General features: G+C 38.7%; 2 protein-coding genes across 3 annotated transcripts in view; both read left to right on the forward strand.

Annotated features, from left to right (window-relative positions):
- Positions 1-13,570, forward strand: part of ndufb6 (NADH:ubiquinone oxidoreductase subunit B) — a 334,342-nt gene extending 320,772 nt beyond the window's left edge. Inside the window, exon 5 of the mRNA XM_062431515.1 lies at positions 13,561-13,570. The gene's annotated coding sequence lies outside the window, so the exon portion shown is untranslated. The remainder of the gene's footprint in view (positions 1-13,560) is intronic.
- The window catches only part of npnta (nephronectin a), a 47,500-nt gene extending 24,194 nt beyond the window's left edge, over positions 1-23,306 (forward strand). For both annotated transcript variants that reach the window (XM_062431474.1, XM_062431482.1), the window contains 9 exons: positions 5,584-5,703; positions 7,031-7,150; positions 9,750-9,884; positions 11,218-11,340; positions 12,755-13,171; positions 18,171-18,260; positions 19,324-19,422; positions 21,249-21,508; positions 21,801-23,306. In XM_062431474.1, coding sequence (XP_062287458.1) covers positions 5,584-5,703; positions 7,031-7,150; positions 9,750-9,884; positions 11,218-11,340; positions 12,755-13,171; positions 18,171-18,260; positions 19,324-19,422; positions 21,249-21,508; positions 21,801-21,911 — 1,475 coding nt within the window. In that variant the 3' untranslated portion in view covers positions 21,912-23,306. The remainder of the gene's footprint in view (positions 1-5,583; positions 5,704-7,030; positions 7,151-9,749; positions 9,885-11,217; positions 11,341-12,754; positions 13,172-18,170; positions 18,261-19,323; positions 19,423-21,248; positions 21,509-21,800) is intronic.
- The last annotated feature ends 323 nt before the right edge of the window (positions 23,307-23,629 follow it).

Here is a 23,629-nt window from a genome sequence, read left to right on the forward strand (position 1 = left end):
GTGTAATCCTCTTTACTGCATAATGTTCCTCTTTACTTTCCAGGAATGTGGTGTGATCAGAGGTGTTTTAATCCATTGGTTCGTGCTTTTCATTCTCACTACGTCTCTCTCTCTCTCTCTCTCTCTCTCTCTCTCTCTCTCTCTCTCTCTCTCTCCCCCTCTCTCCCTCTCTCTCTGTCTCTCCCTATCTATCTATCTATCTCTCTAATTCTGTCCTTTTTACTTTTTCTCCAACCTTTATTACTTTATCTCAATCAAACCACTTCCCTCCCACTCCCCAATTTCCCCTCTAACCCATTTTCTTTTGTCTAAAGAAGAAGAGCTGGACTATTTAACCCCACCAATGTGGGACAGTCACCTTCCTATCTTTCCTCCTGTGGACCATCAGCCAGCGAGGGTAGTGATGGAGGGTGAGATTTGTCGATCGACCTCCCCCCCAGCACCTTCTGTTCCTCCCCATATTAGCATCATGCATGGTGCTGCACTGCGTGGACTGAGGAGGAGTAAATGCCACTCTCAACTATTTTCTTCCTGCTTTATGTCATCCCTTGGCAGAAGAGACACCAACCAAGAGCAGCTTTTCAAGAAAAATGCCAGCACGAATGCCAAGCATGTCATAGTCTATACCACACTACATCTGCCTCTCTTTCTATCACTCTCTACCTTGAATAACTGTTTCTCAGTACCGAAGACTTATCACAACTTTCTCTTTATTTCCTTGCCCCAACTTCTTCCCTGTAAGACCATTATCGACATGGACACAGCACTCATGATTCCTCCATCACCACCAGAAGAAGGCCTGGAGCTTTAACCAGTGCTATGTTCTTTTGAGTCAAGCATATCCCCCAGAAAGAGCCCCCATGCTAATCTCTCTGTCAGTGATAGAGGCGTGTTGGGAATGTTGCATAGCATACCTCAGTGGAGTTGACCCAATAAATCACTCCACTTTGCATCACTTTAGATGTGTTTCAGCAGTTCATTTACCGTACAGTGAACACCTCAAAGGGGCTTTTCACCTCTGCTAAGCTTCTGCAGTCCTGGGGCCATGTCGAACTGTCAATTGGTGGTCATGTCTCTCTGTTATCTCCCAGTTTTTTCCATCTCTCACTCTTGTCTATTTTCGCCCTACATAGAGAAGGCCCTGGCTGTGTCTTGTGTCTGGCTGATGCTCTCGGATCTGCCCCTGAGAATGTCTGAGAATGTGACCATATCAATAATCCCTCATTTACATTTTTAAGCTGTTTTTCAGTACAGCAGGCAAGTGGAGACCTGTCTCTCTGCTACACTGACAATGGACAGTGTTGCTATGGTTTTCTGTAATCTCAGTAATGACACTGCCAGGTGTTTACTGTGAAAACCAATGAGGGAAACAAGGTTGAAACCTAATTAAAAAAGTGAAGACTGAGGACGTGTGTTTGTGTGTGTGCGTGTTAAGGACATTGTCATGTGGGTATGGAAACTGTGTAGGGTTTTTCAACAATGAAAATTAACAGAGATAAGCCTTCTGTATTACAAACACAGGACAAATTATTTCAACTTGATCACTATGCTAAAGGGTTAAAAAAAATGTAAAGGGTTAATATCATAAAGAAAGCTGCAGATGGTAATGTACATGAAGTGGTGCAGCGATGGTTGTGTTTATCCTGATCAGACAGTGCAGAGCAGTTTCTGTATTCATTCTGAAATGACATTACACCTGTACCCTGTATTAAAATGCAAACGAAAAATTGACCAGAAGTTTGGTTTTGTGTTTGCACTGTAGGAAAATTTGGCCCAATATTCAATCAATGTTTTTTTATATTTACTGATAATTCTAGATCACTACCCTTAATCAAATAACATTTAACTTGCAACATGACATGCATGTCCATATTTAGTGGAATAAAAGAAATTGTGATGCTTTTCCTTATCCTTAAATGTTTGCTCCTTGTAAAAGGAACTCTATACATGTTTTATTATAGTGGCCTTCATGTAACAACTGCATTCACAAAGTGACCCCAATGTATCCAGAAGAATTTATAGTTATGGAGCACGACTTAAAGCCTGATGGCACTTTGTAGGATTTGACAGGCAGATGGTCAGTCCAAATTCCATCCATTCAGCCAGCATGGCTTTAGTAGACCAGAAGCTGCCATTAATAGAAGGTGGGGTCTGTGGATATACAAACTGGGTGTTGGTTCCATCATCATCCGAATTAATCTGGTATCTGTTAAATGCAGGACGTACGTGGCACTCAAAGAATGCACCCTGCACATGTCGATGGAGCTAAAAGTGGCACCATTTACAATGTGGCCGACCAAGATGAAAATGACCCCCGTGTGCCGCACAGTGAGACGAAATCTATTTGTGATGGTTATACTCTATCCCAGAAACAGGGAGTGATATTCAAAGTTCAAGTTATTTATATTTCTTGGAGCCTGTGTCATCATTCCAATGGGATGGATTTTTGTGTAGTTTTGGTCCTGATAAAGTACTCCCAGTGAACCCCACATTTAGGTGTTAGGCAGGAGAAATATTTCTGGTGATATATCAAAGAAATATGCATGATTTTAGCCAAGTTAAATATTCACTCCTATCAATACGCTTTCCATCAACATCCATAAACTGTTTCTATGCAGTCATTAGAAATGACTGAGGGAAAAGAACTAGACCTTTCTATACTAAAGATACTGAAACAAAGCCAAGAGTGGTCTTAAGTTATTTCAGTCATTTACAGTCCAAAGATGCTAATTTAAAAGAATATGTCAAAAATTATTATTTAGCTCAAACGTTTCAGTCCCCACCATTAAAGAGGGAATATAAATGGTAAATAATTCAGTTATGATCTTGTCTGATTGTTCAACAACAGCAATTAACTATTTCATAAAGAACCACTTCAGTGCAGTTTGGCTTTATGTGTCTTACAATATGTTTATCATGTTTCAATGACTATTGGCCAAAATGAAACTGGGAAGACTACTTATGTCCAACTCACAAAATACTGTAGAGTATCATTACATGACTCAAGTAAAAGATTTGAAAAACTTTGGTAACCATTGTCAGTTCTTTACAAAAATGCCAATGCCCAGTCCCTCTTCAAGTCAGTAAAACTGTAAGAGTAGTGACACTCTTTTTTTCTTATCAGAAAACTTAATCTTAAAAATTGCTTTAGGAGGAAAGGAGTTTTAAAGCAAACGGAAATGAAAAATCTTCCTCTCTCTGTCAGAACAGTGTAACTCCAGGCTACTTTATAATCTCTCTTTCTTAAAGTATGAATTCAGACAGAGTCAAAAATCTTTTTAAATAATTAAGTGTAGAGCAAAAACACAACAAAGCAATTTTCAATCACAGTTATGAGAGTGATTAGTTACTTTCTGCAACAACTAATGGCAGCACGATCAATATTCTATTAAATACACCTTGCATCCAGAGTGCATATAAATCTTTTTCACAGCAAACATTTTAGCTTGACATAGCAGGAAAAGCACATGTGTAAATAGTAATATTTCACTGAAGACACTCAATTCTTAACCATCCATTTTAGTTTGGGGTTATAACTTTACACAGGTGATGCTCTGGAACAAATCTTCGCAAGTTTGACACAGAATGTCCCTGAGCACACAAACCACCAGCATAAGCGAACATAAGCACAGAGAATGCCTCAGTACAACATAACTACAATATAATCACCATGAAACATGAGCGTTTAAGAAAGCAGAATGAATTGCCACCAGCCAGATGATACGGATGGGATATGTCATGAACATGATTGGATGGTAAAGAGAACGTGACTATAAAATCAATTCTGTACCTTCCTGAACAATCATAACGTTCCATTAAATAATGTCTCTGTACTATTTAATTATGCCAGTAAGCCCCGATCCAGCACGCCTAAATGGAATAACAGACATTGATTAACAAATGTTATTAGTTATATTTTTGTGAAACTGTCTGCTGTGAACACAGACAATAGAGCTATCTGACTATTGCTACAATTTGAATGCTTTGTTACACTTTTTAAATTAAAAGCAGAGCAAGATTGAATTAAAGTACATAAATTTACTTCAAGCCCAATTGACCTTTCTCACAGAAGATATTTAATTACAGAAAAAGCACAGATGTAAGTAGTAAAGGTAATGATTGTTCTGTTCTATATAGGGATTCGAGTGAGCCAGCATGCACTACACTAAAGACCTGGAGCTGGAACACCTAAATGGACTGCAGACATCATTAATGTCATTAGTTGCACCTGTGCTTCTGATGCTATAATGTGTCAAAATGCCTGCCATCAAAAAGACCTAATCATATGTAATCTACTTAATTAATTCAAACCCTCTAACCATCCATCTCAGGATAAATGGAAACATATTTTTTGACTTGGTACTCTCATCCTCTATTTTTGCACAACATGGGCTATTCCACTGCAAAAGCCTATTTAGAGTCCATTATACAATTGCCAAATTAGCAAAAATGGTTCCTTACCACAAGGATGCTTGTAACAGGTACAAGGGTTCACCAGCTGGTCTCTCGCACAATCATCTGAGTATTGGATTAAAATATTTGAAACACTACAGTCTGCTTATGATGTTACAATTACTCCTAATCCATGAATGCCGATTTTTTGTGGCTCAGAGCAAAAGGTCTTGGCCTTCACTGCCTCGCTCACTGGGTGCCTTATTATAATAAAATGGAAGCGTGTCACCCCCTAAATTTAAAAACTGAAGGAAGGAGGCACTGAAATGTATCAACCTGGAGAAAATAAAACATTACTAGTGGTTCACTAAAAACCCTCCATACAATCAGGAAGCCCTTTGTGGATCATATCAAATCCGTGACACTGGTGCCTACTGCTGTGGAGGACTGACCAGGTGTAACTAATAACATTCATGACGATTATGAATGTCAGTCATCCCAGTCAGGTGTCATCCCTGTGATGCAGTATGAACAAAATCACCTGAAATACATCAGAGGAATGCAGACATTAATAATGCTATTAGTTACACTAGTGTTTGACTAGTCAAAACGTCTGCTGTAAAAAAAAATTATAATGTCTTAAATTTGCATAATCATTTGACAGGTGTTGAGCTCAGGGCATATTCCTTCTTCCCAGGAGCCATTCCTGCTCCACACTCAGACAGCATCAATTTCTAATAAGATTTTCATGGGCTGTTGTTGGTAAGATTTCTCTACTTTTATACCGACATAAAAATACTGGAATTATATGTATCTATCAGAGCGTGCTGGATGGTGCAGCTATGACCTCATGAAGTTAAGGTGAGTCAAAAGGTATAATAGCATCTTTAATCACGTGCTGGTAATGGGCAGGTTGACAGTTGACACTGGCTTCCTGTTAAATCATCAAGGAGGGGCGTTGCAGGCCTGTCAGAACATGGTAACACTTCCTTGAAGGAACCCCTACCCCTTCCAAAACACACACACAAACACATTAACACATGCACAGACAGACACACAGACACCTAAACCCACACTGAAATTGATGGGTGAGGTTTGACATGATTGACCTCTTCACCTCTGCCCTCTGACTAATTTCACCTCTCTCTCCCCGCCCTGCAGTCTTCTCATGCTGTCTCTCTCTGTCTGCAGACCTGAATGAGTGTGGGCTGAAGCCAAGGCCCTGTAAACACAGGTGCATGAACACATATGGGAGTTACAAGTGCTACTGCCTGAATGGCTACATGCTGATGCCTGATGGGACCTGTGGAAGTGAGTCTGTCTCTCACAACACACACACACCCACACACACATATTTCTCTTTGATTGTATGCACTGTTTGTATTGTCATAATATGGAATCTCTCTGATGCTTTGTCACCTCAATGCGCTACTATGAAACCTTTTTTTTCACTTCACTACAAATGTATTAATGTCAGTGCCTTCATACAGCAATACTGATGACATATGCTCTCTTTTATAAAACACATTCCACCACTTGTGTGAGGACCTCTGACAGCAGCTACACAATCCTTTGATAGACTGTTTTGATTAAAGCCCCATGTCGATCCGCTTCATTATAGCAGCTCTAAGGTCTGAGGGACCCCTGTGAACAACCTAAAATGAGAAATATGAAAGAAACACAATCTTTAGACCCTCGAGTGTATGTGTAGTTCGTATTGGTTGCTGTAAGGTATTCCGTGGCATAAGAGTTGATGCCTGTGCATGTCTCCCTGTAAATTCTGTTTCCCACCTGATAACTTTTTTCTCTTCACTATTCCACTTGAGGAGGGTGTGACTGCCAGTACCTTATTTTAATTAGTTCTTTATTTTATCTGAGAAAAATCCAACCACCAACCTCATTCTTAAGGTCTGAATTGCTCACCACTTGAGGCAATCTCAATCTGTTTTAGGTATAGTTGTGTGATGATAGCATGATAGTGTTAAATACCTTGCCGCCCTTCTTCTTTCCCCTGCTACTGCTTTGATCAATAGAGCACTGTAGCATTTAATCAGCTTGGCCTGCCTCAGTCATCAAACTGTACGCCAGGGTGCCTGCGGCAGCTGGAGTGGCGGTGGCAGCATGAGTCTCACTTTTAATTTCCTTTTTGAGGGTCCGAAGTTATTGAGAGAGGGTGAACAAAATCTATTCCATTATTATTTTGGAGGGTCTTGATCTGCCCGACATGGCTTCACAATAGAGGTGCTGCACATCAGCACTTCGATAGGGTGGAGATAGATTATGAGTCTTTTGGCGTAGGATAGAATAAAAGTGAGAGAAGAGGGATTGAATGGGCTAAGGTGTGAGCACAGAGCGACTGCACAGCACAGGAATCTAATAATGGCAGAGTGTGTTCTGTTATGTTGTCTGCACCCCAGGGTCAACCTAGCTAATATCACAAAAGGCAGCTGAGTGGCTTGGCTCTTATACATTGGCTGGAGACAAAGGATTAAGTCTGAGTGTGTGTGTGTAACATGGAAAGAAAATGGGTGGGAGGTAGTGGGTTGGGAGGCGTTATAAACTGTTCCCTCTTTGTACTTGCTTGCGGCACCAGCATGTGTTAATATGTGTTGTGTTGTGTTTCCCCTGTTTCCATTAGACGCTCGCACTTGTGGCATGGCCAACTGCCAGTACGGCTGTGAGGTGTTGAAAGGAGAGGTCCGATGTCAATGTCCGACGCCGGGGCTGCAGCTGGCTCCGGATGGAAGAACCTGTGTGGGTACGTTGCAGTCTTTATATATCTCCACAGGCCTGAAAACTGAGCCTTATGTTACCACTCCCTTACAGAAGAAACTCATGTAAAGCATCACAAATGGGAGTGTTGCTTTTTTGTGTTCTCCTCAGCCTTTACATTTTCTGAATGATAATAAAATACAGCTGTTTTGGCAGAGCAATAAAGAAACCTTGGCACTGAAAATGCAATTTAGAAACTCAAACAAAACCTCTTGTCAAGTGAAGCTGATATTCATTCAAAATATTTTCCAATACATCTTTTTTGTTTTGATCAAGGACCCATGCAGTTAAAACAGTCCTTGTCAACCAAATGGTGACTTTATTCCACTTGCCTGTTTCAGTTTTTACAGAAGAAATATAATTATAGGGAGCCCACTCCTACCCTCCTCCTATTCCCTCCACCTTATTTCATTATCATTTTTTTGGCACAGCTCCTCAGATGGGTAACTAACAGATGAAGGGGGCCGGTTGAGGCAGTTAACCTGTGTCAGGTTTAAATACAGGCTGTTCCAGACTGGGCTGTTCCTGTTACATGGCCTTATAGTCCCACTTAACTGAGGCTGGCTAATAGGGGGCGGATTTCTAAAACAGGACAGACATCAATCATAAAGAAAGATGGAGAAGGGGAAGGAAAGGTTGCCTGCCACAGGTGTTACGACAGTTTAATGGAATGTTTCTGCATCCCTCTGGAAGCTGAAGTTTTATGGGGAGTTTCTAATCATATTTATGGAAGTGATTCCTTCTAGTAAGCAGAGCCTCAGACAAGAGACTTTACATGGATGCAGAGTTATTACTCATAATTTGGTTTCTGTGGATTCCCCAAAATGTTTTTCCTTAAAAGTGACCTGATGTTTATTGAAATAAAATATGTTTTGTTTAAGCTTATTCAAATCTTTCTGAAAACAATAGCCAGGTTCCCATATGGAAATTTAAATAAGTCTTGCTCACTGTAACAATTATTCCTGCTAATAATGACCAGTAAAAGATCCCCACCTAATGCACTTACAATATAAGTGATGGGGGACAAAAATCCACAGTCCCCATTTTGTGCAAACATCTATTTAAAATTGTATCTCAAGCTAATATGGGGCTTCACCAGTCTGAGTAAGTCAAATCTAGCAGCTAGAGTGACAGACTTTTCAATCTAAATTTCGTCCTTTTTGTTTCCCTGGATAATGTTTCCCTGTTGAAATGAGCTGGAAGGATCGTAGAAAAAGAAGGGAATTTGCTACTAAAAAGATTGTAACTTTGAAATATTTTCACTTAGTTTTACTAATTTGGACAGCTGAAGCTTCTTATTAGCTTCAGATAAACTTTTAAATACATTTTTGCATGGAAGGAGGAATGTTTTTTGCCCTCCATCATTTACATTGAAAGCACATTAGGAAGGGATCTCTTAATGTCCAGTATTAACCAGAAAAATGATCACACTAAGCAAAATCGGTTTCAATGGTCACGTTCGCACCTGACTGAATAATTGTGAAACTATAATACCCTTTACTTGTGCCAGGAATCCCATAAGAAGAGTGTTTGATTATCCAGTAGACGGAAATATTGACTTGTTTTGCACTGTGACACTGCAACATAGCCTAAATCATATAAATGATTAATGACAACGTTTATTGATTTCTTTTTTGCATCGTTGCAGAAGTTGGAATGATACAACCTCATATTTCAATACTGTCTATCATATAAATTGCCTAATGTATCAGACAAGGTGTCAAGTAAAACACAACTGCAGAGTTTAATGTTAAATGGTAAAAAAACAAACAATGGGTGCATTTGTATAAGCGCTTTTAAGTACTTAATAATGTTAAAGTACCTCCCTCACCAATTCTAGCACACACCAATGGCATAAAGCTACCAAGCAGGGTGCTGGCACAAAAATCGAAAGTCTTTTGGGGCTCAGTATCTTGCCTAAGGATGCTCTACCTCATGAGCCAAAGCCACCTGTTATCTGATATATACTATACAGACCACTGTATATGTAATATGTATATGTAAATGTGAATATGGATTAAAATCTGATGTTGTTAAGGGATGCGAGAGCGTTGCCCACTTATTTCACTTGCTTGTCTTTCTCAGCTGGTCCAGGTGTCTCAGTGTTTTTAAGGTCCTTTTAAACAACAGTCCCTGTGGCACCAGGGTGCATCAGCTGCATTATGCAGCAAATAAATTAATGATTTTAAGGCAGATGCTTTAAGCCCCTCTGTGTCTAAATATTAATGTCCACATGCCTGCAAAGGTGATCAACAGAGACACTAAGAATAGGCCATTAAATAATGAAACAAGGTAGTGTGTATTGTATTCTGCACGCAGAACAGAATACATAATGTATTTTGTTCATAAATGAATACTAACAAGGGAAGGTGAAAAACTCATCTGGTGTAAATAAATGTGTTTGTTTAGCTTGTATTAAATTGCCTTTTTTAATCTTGAAGTTTTTCATTGTGTTATTTTGGATGCATTATATGCTGTATACGACCAGCTCTAAAAGGGAACTTTAGTGAGAAAAAGATGAATACATTATGTGTTCACCTGAATATTTCCTCTTTGTAATAACCTGTATCGTCTTCCTCATGCAGACGTGGATGAGTGTGCGGCAGGAATAGCAGTGTGTCCCAGGTTCAGGAAATGCATCAACACCTTTGGTAGCTACATCTGCAAGTGCCACGAAGGGTTCAACCTGCAATACATCAACGGGAAATACCAATGCATAGGTAATGTCACAAGGTCTCCACAGTGAGGCTTTTACAAACAAAAGGTCATAGTTGTTTTGACTAATAACCAAGTTATTTTTAGTGATGCAGGTGTTTTTACATCAGACACAGGGAGCAAGTTGAAAAAAAGAAACTAACAAATACATGTGGTTGCATGTAAAAATGCACATTAACAGTGCTGCAGTATTGTTACCCTCAAAAGAAGTATAGTTTCCTTTCGTTTGTTTGTATGTATGTTTTTAACCACTGTAACCAAGTATATTTCTTCAAGTACTTCCAGTATACTTTGACTTCACTACATTTCAGAGATAAATATTCTGCTTTTCACTCACTATAGATTAAACCAGTGAGCAGTATATGAAGTAGTTCTCAGCCTTGATCTGCCTTGATCTAGAATATCATTAATTAGTAATAATTTATAAACCATTAGCAATAATAATATGGAAGGGATCATTTTGCAAGTAAATGATCTGTATACTTATATCACCACTTGTACCAACTACCTTAAAAAAACAACTTAAAAAAGTAAAAACTGATCTTACTGTATTCTTATGATGAGGATGTAAGATACATATTTATAATCAAAATCAGTGAATCAAAAGTGGGTTGAGGCTGAATCATGAAAGTAAATACAAAGTAAAAGAATAGAATCAACAAATAATTCCATTGAAAATATAATATAATTAATCACATTTAAACTGTGTGATTACATTATTGTGCTATGTAGTTTCTGTTGTAAGCAAAGAAAGTAATACATGTGGGACTCAAAACAGTTTAAAAAATCTTCCAATTTAATGAGCTATCACCAAACTATCACTAAAAAACAAATGAAAACTGATCTTGGCGCCAAGAGTGCACCTCAGCAATATGCAACATCCTTATGAATAGTTGTCATCTAAAACTTTGAATTAGCTTTCTAAACAAATCCACACAGTTTCCTTGAGTCTCAGCAGCAGATGGAAAATACACATCTCCAATATGTATTTATTCCTTTTTTCTAGACCAAACTTAAAAAGGTAAATACATAAAAACAACCAATGAGCAGTGATAGTTGAAAGATTCAGTGGCAGTTGCTCCTAGAATGCTTCAAAGACCTTGCACCTCTGTATCGAGGATTTTTACTGAAAAACTCTCATAATGATTTTGCTCTGGCATTCAGAGACGGATCACTTTAAATGGTTTTTACCAACCGTATGCATGATATTAACTATGAGCACTCCTTGAAATGGATGTGAAGCAATTAGCCTTTCCTATTCCACTTTTATTTATGTCTGAATGCTTGTTATGTTCGCACCCAGTAGCTGAATGTTGTTATGATTCTATTATCTTTCAGATGTGGATGAGTGCTCTTTAGGTCAGAGCCACTGCGGCAACTTCGCCACCTGCTACAACACGCCGGGCTCATACAAGTGCAAATGCAAAGACGGCTACAGGGGGATGGGCCATGACTGCAAACGTAAGAGATGAGAACAAAACCCTGGCCCTGATATTCATTTTTTCAAAAAAGGCCTCACTTTTTTTTTCTTCTTTGTCTGTGTTTTTTAAAAGGTAGGAAAGCAAGAGGGAGAGGGAGGATCAGCCTTGCAAGTAAAGAGCTGGGACTGAAATTCCTTTCTTTGTAATGGCTGTCAGTCATTACTTAAATCACCCTGCTCCCAGAATGAGCCTTGAGTCCACTTTTGACATCTGGCCATTTTAATCAGGCAAAAAGAGCAGTTGTCGTCAATAGTGAAATATTTCTTTTCCTGGTAGTTTGTCTTGTTCCATTTGCTGACACACAGTTCATTAGTCTGTGAGTCTGCACTTTTTTTCTTTTTTTTGTACAGCAGTTCAGTGGACAAGAAGTCATTTATTCTCCACAGTTATTTAATCATCTAACAGACACAACTGTCGTAGCAGTCCATAGAGCAGAGAGGATGCCTCCTGGCGTAGTGTGCTGCAAATACTTCACCCTGTTGCCTGCACAAAAGGTGTGAGCCACAAGTGCTCTGGGAGTCGAGTTGCAATATCCTATTTGTGTATCACATATCAAAGTCGCCTGCAACCTGAGAAGGCAATAACTCAGTTCAAACCACTTGCCTTTGTCCACTCTCATTCCTCTGTCATGAAACTCTAATGAAGCCCCCCCCCCCCCCCCCCCCAAACTCCAGTCTCTGCTCCTGACATGAAGAATGTGTGGTGGAACAAAGGAAAAGGAGGTGTTACTTTGATGACATCAGCAAAGCAAGGGTGAACTGCGGGGCACAGAACACAGATCATTCTGCACACACACAGCAGCATTAGCCTGATGCTTGTGGCTAATGCCTCTGGCTATGAACACAAATAATTACTAATCAGGGTGAGCACATGAATGGATAAAAAGCCATATATATATATGTATATATATATATATATATATATATATATATATATATATATATATATATATATATATATATATATATATATATATATATATATATATATATATATAATCAATATCGATTTCACTAAAGCAGAAATTTACTGGACCTGGGGGTGTCTCTGTGGTCTACTTTGTGATGGGAAATGTGAAGCCATCTCTGTTTCTGTTGTCTGTATCTCCCACTGAGAAATATGTTGAAAATTGTCCTGAAAATGACTGAATGTGAACTTGAAACTTTGTGTACTCGTTTTGTAAGTGTGAGCTTTTGCTTCAGAGAAATGTGTGACACCCAATTTGTTTTAGGATGCTAAAATTTAGTTAAGCTAAGAGAAGTCTCAGTAGATGAAAGAAATCCCTCCTCTGCAAAAATCAGGCTAATCATTGCAGTTAGCTGGCAATTATTTGCCTCATTAACTCTTAAGTGCTCATATTTCAGTGCTCCATCTGCATTCTCTTATTATTTCAGCCATTCCTAAGGTGGTTATTGACCCCCCGAGACCAGGCAAACTTCCTCCAAATCATCACAACTACATCCCCGACTTAGATCAGAAGAGGACCACCACCACCATCCGCCCGTCTGTGACACAAAAGAGAATCTTCCCTGTTATCCCCAAATCAACACCTGCCACCACAACTACAACAACCACAACCACAACCAAAGCACCTCTGCCTCCAAAGAGGGTCACTCCACCTCCACGCAGGCCATCATTTCCCACCTGGAAACCCTTTGTCCCCACCAGGAAGCCACCAACACCCACACGAAAGCCCTACATCCCACCAAGGCCAGTAGCTCCCACCAGACGGCCCCCGTCACCACCACTGGTCACCCCTGTGGACAACACCATCCAGAAGGAGGTCACCAAACAGAGAGGGGATGTCCACAGTAAGAGTTTTCTTCTAATCTATTCTGTTTTTGACATTTGACATACAGTAGCTGACAATTTTACACAAGTGTAAACAATACGTTTTGAGTAAGTGACTGTGTTTTCAGTGAACACAATTGAAATTTTAGGCCTGTAAACAGATATTATTAATGTAATTAGACACATTTAAATAAATGCAACATTAATAAGGCAAATAATACATTTAATTTAAGTTCCATTAGGATACTCAAAAATGCTTTAGAAGACAAGTTAAAAAAGATATTGTCATACACGTTATAAAATTGATATGAACATACTGTTAGCAAACAGTTGCCTATTAACACATTAACTAGATATGGAGCAACATTAGCATTCATTTGGAGTTGTGTTTCTGGATATCTGAAAAATGTATTACAAATGTTCACTCACTTTTTAGTTCGGTTTTGGTTTGAACCAACTCCTGAGGGACATACACTGTCGGCCTCTTCAGCTGCTAAGTGCTCAACTCCAAGTATGGTCACCAACTGGTCACTGACTATCTGTCTACAGTTTGGTATTGGACAGGAAGAGTACAGTGGGTTTTTAGAGCGTTTTCACTAAAAACAGCTGCCTTCTGCATCTGGAAATGATGCTGATGAGAGAAGTGAGAGGGAATCAAAACAGTTTAGTTTCTAGCTGTGAAACCAAAACAGTGAGCTGAGAGGAGCTAAAACACTCTGTGAGGGAATACTGCAGAGTTAAGTAACATTTCTTGGTGGCTTCAATACTACCAAGTGACATCTTTCACAGTCCCTTTTTCATATAAAAATATTGATTAGTGCAACTTTACCATCCAAACAAATTATAATAAATTGTTCTTCTTTGCTAGTACAATACTCTATACATATTAAAAAAGACCTGGTTGTTGCAGTAGAAGGATTACATCTCTGTGCTTTAAGCCTTTTGTTTACCTCTAGGTCACAAACTGTGGCTTTAAAAAGGCTCAAAACCATTCATCTTCATCAGTTCCTTGACAAGTTTCCACTAACCAAATTGGGGGAAATTTGCATATTTCTTCATCTGAATTCTGAAACCTTGTGTTCATTAAGAAATGTGTCAGACCTAATTCACATTTTGGCAAACCAGGAGTGATGTTAATCTGACAGATGATGTGTTTTATCATATTAATTCTGTATCCAAACACATGAACACTTGGGTGTAACTTGTCTCAGCAGTCAGCTGTCAGTTTCACATGTGTACGCAGTTAACAGCCAACCATATGACAGATTTAGGCACTTAACACTTGACAAGAAGCTTGTAGATTGTTGATGATGTAAAATTGTTGAACTCAAAGGAATAAGTCAAACTTGTGGTAAATAAAGGTACATTTATAATTAAATGTATAGTTGCTAACTAAATACATAATTCAGTATCAGATTTGTTAACAAAGTACCAGAGCGCCGCTCGCTGTTAATCCTAATTTCTTCATAGATAAGAATTTAATGATGATAAATGTGTAAATCAAGCTGTATCCAGCCTCATATTATGTTTTGCAGACTGTGAAGAAATAATGCCCATTTTCATCAGATGAAACATTAGTTTCACTAATTGCAGCTGAGTGTTCAGTGTTAAAGTAAGAATATTTTCCTCTCAAGGCAATTATGCTTTTGGCTTCACTTAACAAACACAAACTGGAGCTTTGCCAGATTGTTGTTTATCCACGTGTCATATCACACTCCCTGCCAAACATGTACGTATCTTTGACACCAATTATATTCAAACTGCATCATCAGTCTTTGTTGTAGTTTGACAGTCTTAATCAAAACCAAATAATACTTATTTCAAATAACATTGAGAGCTACTTGAGATTATTTCTTTTTAGTTTAACAAAGAAGGTAATCACTGCATTCATGAGGTGCTTTCTTCTCACATTGTTAAACGCATGCACCTTTTTTAAAACTGTTTCTTATGGACATGATCTTATGGACCTAGTCACTGTACAGTTTTTGCTCACTCCAGATTTTCACAACATACAAGGAAAGTATAGGAACTACTCAAACAAGTGACAGAAAAAGAACATTATTGGAATGTAAAAATTGCAATTGAACATAGAAGAAAAATTCCTGCCTCTTCTGATAATTTTTTGTGTCATTCTCACTTGTAGGCACAGCAAAAGTCAGTGTTTGCCAAAACCTAACATTAAACTCCTTTAACATAGTAATGTCTGGTGAGGTGCAACAGCAAAGTACAGGATAAGAGGTGGGATACTGTGGTTCCTACTCACTTTGCCAGATGGCATCACATAATTAGAAAAAGGAAAGAGGAGAGAAGATTACATTAACACCTGTCTGCACTGCTTGAGGGAGACATCAATCTAATAGCTTGCACCGTGGCAGAACAGTTCGAGAAATCAGTGCTTTCTGAGGATGGTTTGAATAAGATGAGAGAGGGAGGGAGGAGATGCGGCGCTGAGCAATCATTCAAATAATTAGACGGAAATGGGAATCATTTGAATAAGAGCCTTGTGTCATGAAGAACACCTCATCTGTGCCGCTTGTGCAGGTGTGTACACTGAGCTAATTCCAGGGCGATGTATCATCTTTCAGTTTGAACCTGTACAATCAACATGCTTTTAAGTGAAACTTGTACCTCCAAACTTTTATTGTGTTCAGATCAGTTAGAAGTGCTCGTTCACTTTCTTGCCATGATTGATAAAAAAGGTGATACCACTCTTGTGCCTGAGAGTAGTATGTCTTTGTCTACAGCAATAAAGCAAATGAACATATTTCCAAATTTCCCTTTAAAGGTGTTCAACCATCTGAGGCCAATAAAAACCTTTCAATATCCTCTGGATTATTTTAAAAAGGCATTTGCATTTCCTAAACTCCATAAAAGTTGGCATTTGAAGATTAAATGTTATCACCCACAAACAATGATATAAATATGATGATTTAATAATATGTCCACAAAAGGAAAGAAATGAAAAATAAGGAAAAAACACTAAAACAGACTGAAGAGAGAGCTGATTGGTTGTGATTTTGTTTCTTCAACATTTTGGCAGAATGAAAATTCCCCCCTGAGGAGCCTTCACTGACCTCCCAAACATTTGGATGGAATGAAGCAGATAAGGCCAAAAAGTGAAATAACAAGGTTGAGCAGTGGAGGAACTTTTAGTATTAAGTGTTTCTACACAGTCATTGAACAAATACGTTTTGTTATTTTTAAAGGGTCAATTCACCCAAATTACAAACATATCCCTAGTGTTATCTAGCTATTCAGAGAGTTATAGTTTTGATGTATTGAGGTTTTGAGATATCTTAGACTTCTAGTACTCGGATACAGTTGAGGTAACTACAACTTTTTAGTGTCGTATTAAAAGTATACACTTTTGGAAAAAAAAAAAAGTGTTTTTGCAGAAACAGTGTCCCAGTAGCCTGTGATAATCCACTGACCTTGTTGTGAGAGGTTATCATTTGAACTACTTTCTGCTGAAGAAAAATGTCAAGTTAAAACTGTTGATATTCAGGCATGTGGACTAAGTAACCAGGACATTGTTTCTAGCTTTTGGGGGTTTTCAAATCTACACTTCAGTCTTCTGAGCAGCGCAAATGAAACTCACCACCATTATGGGGTTGCAGTAGTTCGAATTTGGTTATCTCTTGATATTTTTATATGAAATATTAGACATTTTTTGTCATCTGAGTGAACTGATCCCCTGATAATCAAAACAGCAGAAGAAGTTTTATTTCACATTATTGTTTTGGTGTTTTTGACAGTTTTATTATGGTATACAGTTTTTATCCATGGTTTCATTTTGAGGGTATTAATTTCCTGCACTTTAGTCATCTGCATTGGTTAATTAGCATGGAAGCACTGTCATTTTCATGTTTTTATGGATGAACAAGTTGAACCTTTGAACCTTTTAAAAACAAATATATCATTTGCTGTACTACACAGGTTATTTCCCAGAATTTGAGATGGTTGGACAATGTTTGATGCTCCAAACATGTTCATAAGTATCTTCATAGCTATTTTATACTTGACGTCAGTGTCACCGCTCAAGTTACTGTTCCCTTAATCGGCATCACATTATATCTTTATATATCCGCTCAATGACCGGATGCAAGATTTATAGGGTGGGGGTAGGGGGTGGGGAGGGTGTGTTCCTTAAAAGCTCAGTCACACACAAACACAGACACACACATACAGCAAGCCTGGATGCCTGGGATTGCTGGAGAGCCTGGTATGAGTGTGACCTCCTCACTCAGATTCCTACGACTGTCGGACTACATGGCAGTCTGCCAGGCGCTGTGACCCAGTGTGGGGATGGGCCCTTTCAGTGCTCAGGCTGATTGGTGGGGGCACATGTCGGGGACTCTGGGGGGCTGACAGTTCATGTGCAGGTTACAGCACATTCATGGCATAGGAGCAAGAATCTGCCTGAGATGCTGGGAATAGTTTTATTGATAGTTTGTCTTATTAAATTTCACTGACTTGTCTCATCTGTAAATTATGCTGCATACTAAAATGAAGATGTTTATAAATATTGTACATTTTTTTGACACTCCCATTTACAATTTTAATTCTAAAAGGATCAAAGGATCTTGTACTACACAAGAGCTGTCTTAGTAGAAGTGAAAGGGACAGTTTTCTATGCTTCACTTGCCAGTCGACCTTTAATAAGACAGCGTGGCCTATAGTATTTTGAGTAGTGTGACCCCATTGGAGAAGGAAAAAGGGTATTTCAGGACTGCTTGTGTAGCTGCATCATTTACACAATTAGATGAACCATCGCCCTTTTCCTCTTCATGTTTGACTTTTGACTTCTGGTGTTTCTGCAAGTTTTTTGGTTACTACATTCTTCAAAGCAGTGTTGTTAAATGTGCTTGACTCCAAAACCTTGACATTGATTCATCCGTATAGAGTCCAGAAATCACTTTGTGGTAATGAAACAAAGCCAGAAGCAGGGATGCCAGTCAACAAATATAATACCTTTGTTAATCCTTTATCTAAACCTGCGTCTCTCACCTCTCTTCTCAGTCCCTCGGAATCACGACCATAACACCGTCCTTGGGATCGACTTTGACATTGAGCTTGGCAACACGGCGGATGAAGCCAAGGATGACCCAGGTAAACATCACGCATTTGACAAAGACAGTCAGCAGCAGCCTTGCTCATTGCAATCTGCAGAGCTCAAATGATGACGGACGAGCCACATTTGCTACGGGCAAAATGAAACTGACAATCAGCTGCTGCCGTGCTGTTGCTGAGGCAAAGATTTTATAGTGACCAGATGTGTTTTGATAGGCATTCACCAGGAGGTGACACATGACATCTGGCCATATCCGTTTAAATAACGGCTCACTGCCCAGAACGTACTTCCAGATTTTTCCACTTTTCACATCATGCTTGCTTAATTGCTTGACTGCTTGAATGATTAATTGATTGTTTGGAAGTACATCAGTGCTGTGCTAATAAGTTCCATTGTCCTCACTGTAGAGTTCCTACAACAACACTAAGAAAATTGCTTTTCTGAAGAGGCAGCATTTTATCTGTCATATTGGGTAGAGGTGATTTATTGATGTCAATGGTATGCATATCAAATTGCCTAATGATTTAGATATGTGTTTATTTTGGTTCACAGTGAATCATTTGCCATGCAGTGTCAAGAGAGAAGGCATTTTCATTGGCTCAGAAAATGAAATGCAAAGGGTTTTTTATAAGCCCTGTTTCAGAGACAAAATGATGGATGTCATTCTTATGTCAGAACCAATTTGTACAGCATTGCATGGATAATACAGCAGTTATTTTGCCTACATTTTCTGTAATGTTGTCTAGGGATCATCATTACAAAAGAAATCATCATTGAATATTATGACTCTTTGTAACCATTATGTATTTTATTATGTTGTACATTATGTATGCAATAGGATATATGTCTACATATTTGTGATTATTTTGGATGAAAGCATTTGTACTTTTGATTTATATAGGTCCATTTTCACTTGATTTTCCCCAATGCATCATCAACAACAAATGTTTACACTTTTCATTGTATCGTCATGTTTATTAGAAGGACCTTTAACACTCCTCTTGCTCCCAGTAAAGTTAGAGGCACACAGCAGGTGAAGCATAACAGAGAGCAGACTGTGTGTCATTCAGTTCTCTGAAAAGTGTGTTTTATTATGTTCAGAGTCGGGGTATCTGAGCTGCTCCTTTGATGATGGTCTTTGTGGCTGGATCAGAGACAAAGATGGAGACCTGCACTGGGAGACGACGCCTGATCCATCAGGTAATTTAGTAACAAGAGTCAACCATTCTCATTCATGCACTTATAATAAGGAAATGTGTTTATTTGACAATCTGTAAACGGCAATTAGAATAGCTGCACACCTTCAAACGCACACACACACACACACATACAGTCACACAATCTAAACGGCTCCATTTTGTTCTACTCAATTACAGGTCAGGATGAAAATTACTTGAGGGAAGTAGTTTGTCTTTCCTGCAGATTAGTGCTTTGCTATACAAAGCGATGCAAATGAGAAGTGGATTACGCGACCCGTCAGTGATACCTGTGGCTCGCATTAAATGGAAACACGACACTGTTTTTCTTAAGGGTTCAGACGAGGAGAGGACGTGGTGAATTATGTTGAGAGGACTCAGTAGACGGGGTGTGAAGACTAAACAGTACAGCATACTGGCGCTGTTGAAGCGACACTAACTACATCTGGCTTCCTCTGCCAGTTGGCTCAGCCTCGCAGTTACTAGTGTGCTTACAAAAATTCAGACTAAGGCTTCATTTTAGGCAAGTTTGTGCTCAGTTAGTCCAAATAAAGATTATATGCCAAGACCCTTAAGGTCCCTGGAAAATCATATACAATAAATCATGAGCCAAGCCTTGACTAAGACCAATTTCACTTAAGAGATAACATTTACAATTACCAATAGGCTGTAGTGATTATGTTAGTTCAGAAAATGTTATAATGTCTAATTTATGGATATGTGGGTCCACCCACTCTTAGCACATCTTCAGTGTGTTAGGAGGCATGTTACTATTTACTGTTCAGTCACTTCAAGTCCTTTTGATAAACAGCTACTGGCAAACACTAATGGCTGCGAGAGCATTGGCACAGATTTGAATGGATTCATAACTTATGCAGAACGCCTCTGTGGCATACAGATACTCATTGCACCCCCTGTGGTTAAAAGAAACCCTACACAAATCTGCTAGATAAGCAAAATACATCAGCATTAATCAGCCATTACCCAGAAGCACTTTCATCTTTAAATTTTAAAAAAGTATCACTGACTAATACATAAATTAAAAAAAAATTTTAAACAAAAAAAAAAGATTTACCGCTGGCAACTGGCTTTTTTATTTTTTTTAGGTTAAGAAACACAAGTAGGCCAATTAAGTCAAGTCAATTTCAAGTGGCTATTTTTTCCAACCATCTCTTATTTGCATCACTTCAATAAATTCTACAACTGAATTCAACATATTATTTTTTCATTTTGTTTTAGTCGTAAAACAAAAGTAATGGTGTAATTTATTTTGAGTTTAGTTTGGTTCAGTTCTGATTATTTCAGTTAATTTCAAGTCAAGTACATTTATCAAGTAACATTTTCAAACCTTTACTCTTTCAAGCTATTTAATTGTGAGAATGTGCTTCTTTTCTCTGTTTTATATCACAGTAAATTTAATATCTTTGGGCTGTGGACTGGTGGTCGGAACAAAATTGGCACTTTGAAGAAGTCACCTTGGTCTCTGGGAAATTGTAATGAGCATTTGTCACCAATTTCTGACATTTTATTACCTAAATTATCAATCAATATCAAAATAAGCCACTTGTTAATTGTAGCTCTATTAGTATGTATAAATCATACGCATTGCATACATGTAGGTAAGTAGAGATGGCAAATAATATTGAACAATCATAACCTAAATCCCAGAAAATTCTACATTGCTACAATTACTTTTTAAGGGGTAAAGTCCAGTGTTCAGTTACAATGACACAATTTGGTGTTGACTGAAATTTTTCATTCATGTATAAATTAAATGTATTTTAATGCCATTAACTGACTAACTATAATACTCTTCACTTATCTCCCCAGGTGGGCGGTACCTCACCATTCCTGAGGTGGGAAATAAGAGGACTGGACGAGGGGCTCGGCTGGTCCTTCCGCTGACCCCGCCCTGGAACGACGGCGATCTTTGTCTGTCGTTCCGGCACAAGCTGGCAGGCCACCATGTGGGCATGCTGCAAGTGTTTGTGAAGAAGGGAAAGCAGTACAGTCCAGCAGTCTGGGGAAGAACAGGTGGAAATGGCTGGAGGCACACCCAAATAACATTATGGGGAACAGGCCTGGAAAGTGTAAGTATAGCAATAAACATGTCAAAGAAATCCCCTCATACAGCAGCTGTGAATTTTAAATGATTATTGCTACAGATCTTTTGACAGAAGTGAGGAGAAAACATTGTATTCCTGTTCATAAAAAATAAATCAAAGCAGCAGTCTGCATTTCAAAAGAGTGGATCTGAAAAATGTAATGTTGACGTATGCTTTGAGTGGAAAATGCAGTTCGTCTTCTTTCATCATAAAGCAGCATGTGATGATTGTTTCTCTGTGGTAGTAACTCAGTGTGCACTGTGCTGCCATCCACCAGGTGATCCTGAAGGGGGAGCGTGGGCGAGGCAGGAGCGGAGAGATGGCTGTGGATGACATCACCCTGAGGAAAGGCTCCTGCACAGAGGAGCACAATCTAAGGAGACTCTGATAGAACACAGAAAGGCAGAAAGAACACAAGAGGGAAAATCATCTCAAAGAGAAGTGACTCTGTTGTGAATCCCCCTCGCTCTGCCTTGGCTCCCGCTGACCACTCCGCACCCCCAACGCATCCCCCAGCCATCCTGTGAACAATAACCAACAAATTGTGCTTCTGCAGAACAGTGGGTATCTCTTTCTTGATTGTCCATGAATAAAAAGATTGAACCGAATCTCATGGGCGTATCCCAGCAGTACGCCCTCGTCTTCTCAGCCTCCCTCTCACTCCATCACCTCGTTACTCTGAAACCTGCATGTACCTACTTACCATGGAAATGTCCTCCACCTAACACTGCCCTGGCAGCCCTCCAGCTGCACTGCTGAGAGGCCCACATTCACTTCATTTCTTCCTGGAGAGAGGATCGTTCCCTCACCAAGGGGTCTGCTTTTGCCTTGCTTTGATCCTTAACCACAAGCCATTGCTTTTTATTTGCTTGACATTAAAACATGTGGCCAGAGGTGCATTTTGTGACTGCTGTGATCAGCAAAATATCAGAGGAAATATACATTTCTTTCTGGATTAGGGATTGAAAGAATAAAGACAAATTGTATTTGTGATCATTATGTCAAATCTGATCAAGACCCACATCATAAAACCAACTAGAGAGTCAGTTTAGCCCTGCTTTTGTTGGTCTAATATGAGTTTTTGGTATTGCTACAGCACAGTTTTGACTGAAACAGCACAGCTCATCTTTTGTTATCACAGTATTTCAAAGATCTGCTTGGTAGAAGAAAGCTTGAAATTTTAGCAAGTTTTCTACCCTGACCTTTTATTAAAGCCTCCTGAAATTGTTCAGACACTCTGCAATCATGTTTTTCAGATACTTGAAATGTGTCAAACAGAATCAGTGTATGATTTTTGACACCTGCAAATCAACAGTTACTTTCTATTATATAGTACAGTATGTGCTTTGTTATATTAAGTGCAGTTTGTTATAAAATGTACCAACAACTTTTTAGGCTTTCACAAATTGTATTATTGTAAATGTAGTTGTGTGTACATACTTGAAAGTTTCATCCCATTTGTTGTGTGGTTTATACATTATGTGTATTCATATATGAATATTAATTGGATTTAAAAATGGTTGGTATTTCAACTTTTCATTCAATATCATGTATACAGAGGGAAACCTTGTTTAGTTCAAGGCTGTGTTTAAAGTGCACAAAATATGTGTGTCCATGTGTTATGGTATAATGCTCTGTCTGTAACCTGCAAAGCACATAGTTGCATATTGTATGCTGTGATAATGAAGGGCATCGGCTGGAATTGTAAGGTATTCTGTATGCATGGGTGCATTCACCATATTCATATTTATCCAGACCAGTATGTAAATAAAAAAATACATTTGACTGATACGTATTTGACACAAAGGATGTCATTTTCTTATCATGTTTTATGTCAGTATTACAGTGTTTCAATGGGCACAAATGCTCTGAGTATATTAATCATAACAGATGGGTGGATGGTATTACACTTTTTTTATTGCACTTTTCATGAGGAGAAGAAAAAACAAAGAATAAGAAAATAAGTTATTCTAATAAATAATATGTCATTATACTGGATGTCCCAAAGTCTTGGGGCTTTAAATGCAAAGGACCAGTCACCATTAATCACCAGCTGAGAACTAACCAACAATACAATACAGTAAACACACAGACAAAGACAGAGAC

This window comes from Scomber scombrus, chromosome 2 (genome assembly GCF_963691925.1).
Source record: "Scomber scombrus chromosome 2, fScoSco1.1, whole genome shotgun sequence".
Taxonomy (NCBI): domain Eukaryota; kingdom Metazoa; phylum Chordata; class Actinopteri; order Scombriformes; family Scombridae; genus Scomber; species Scomber scombrus.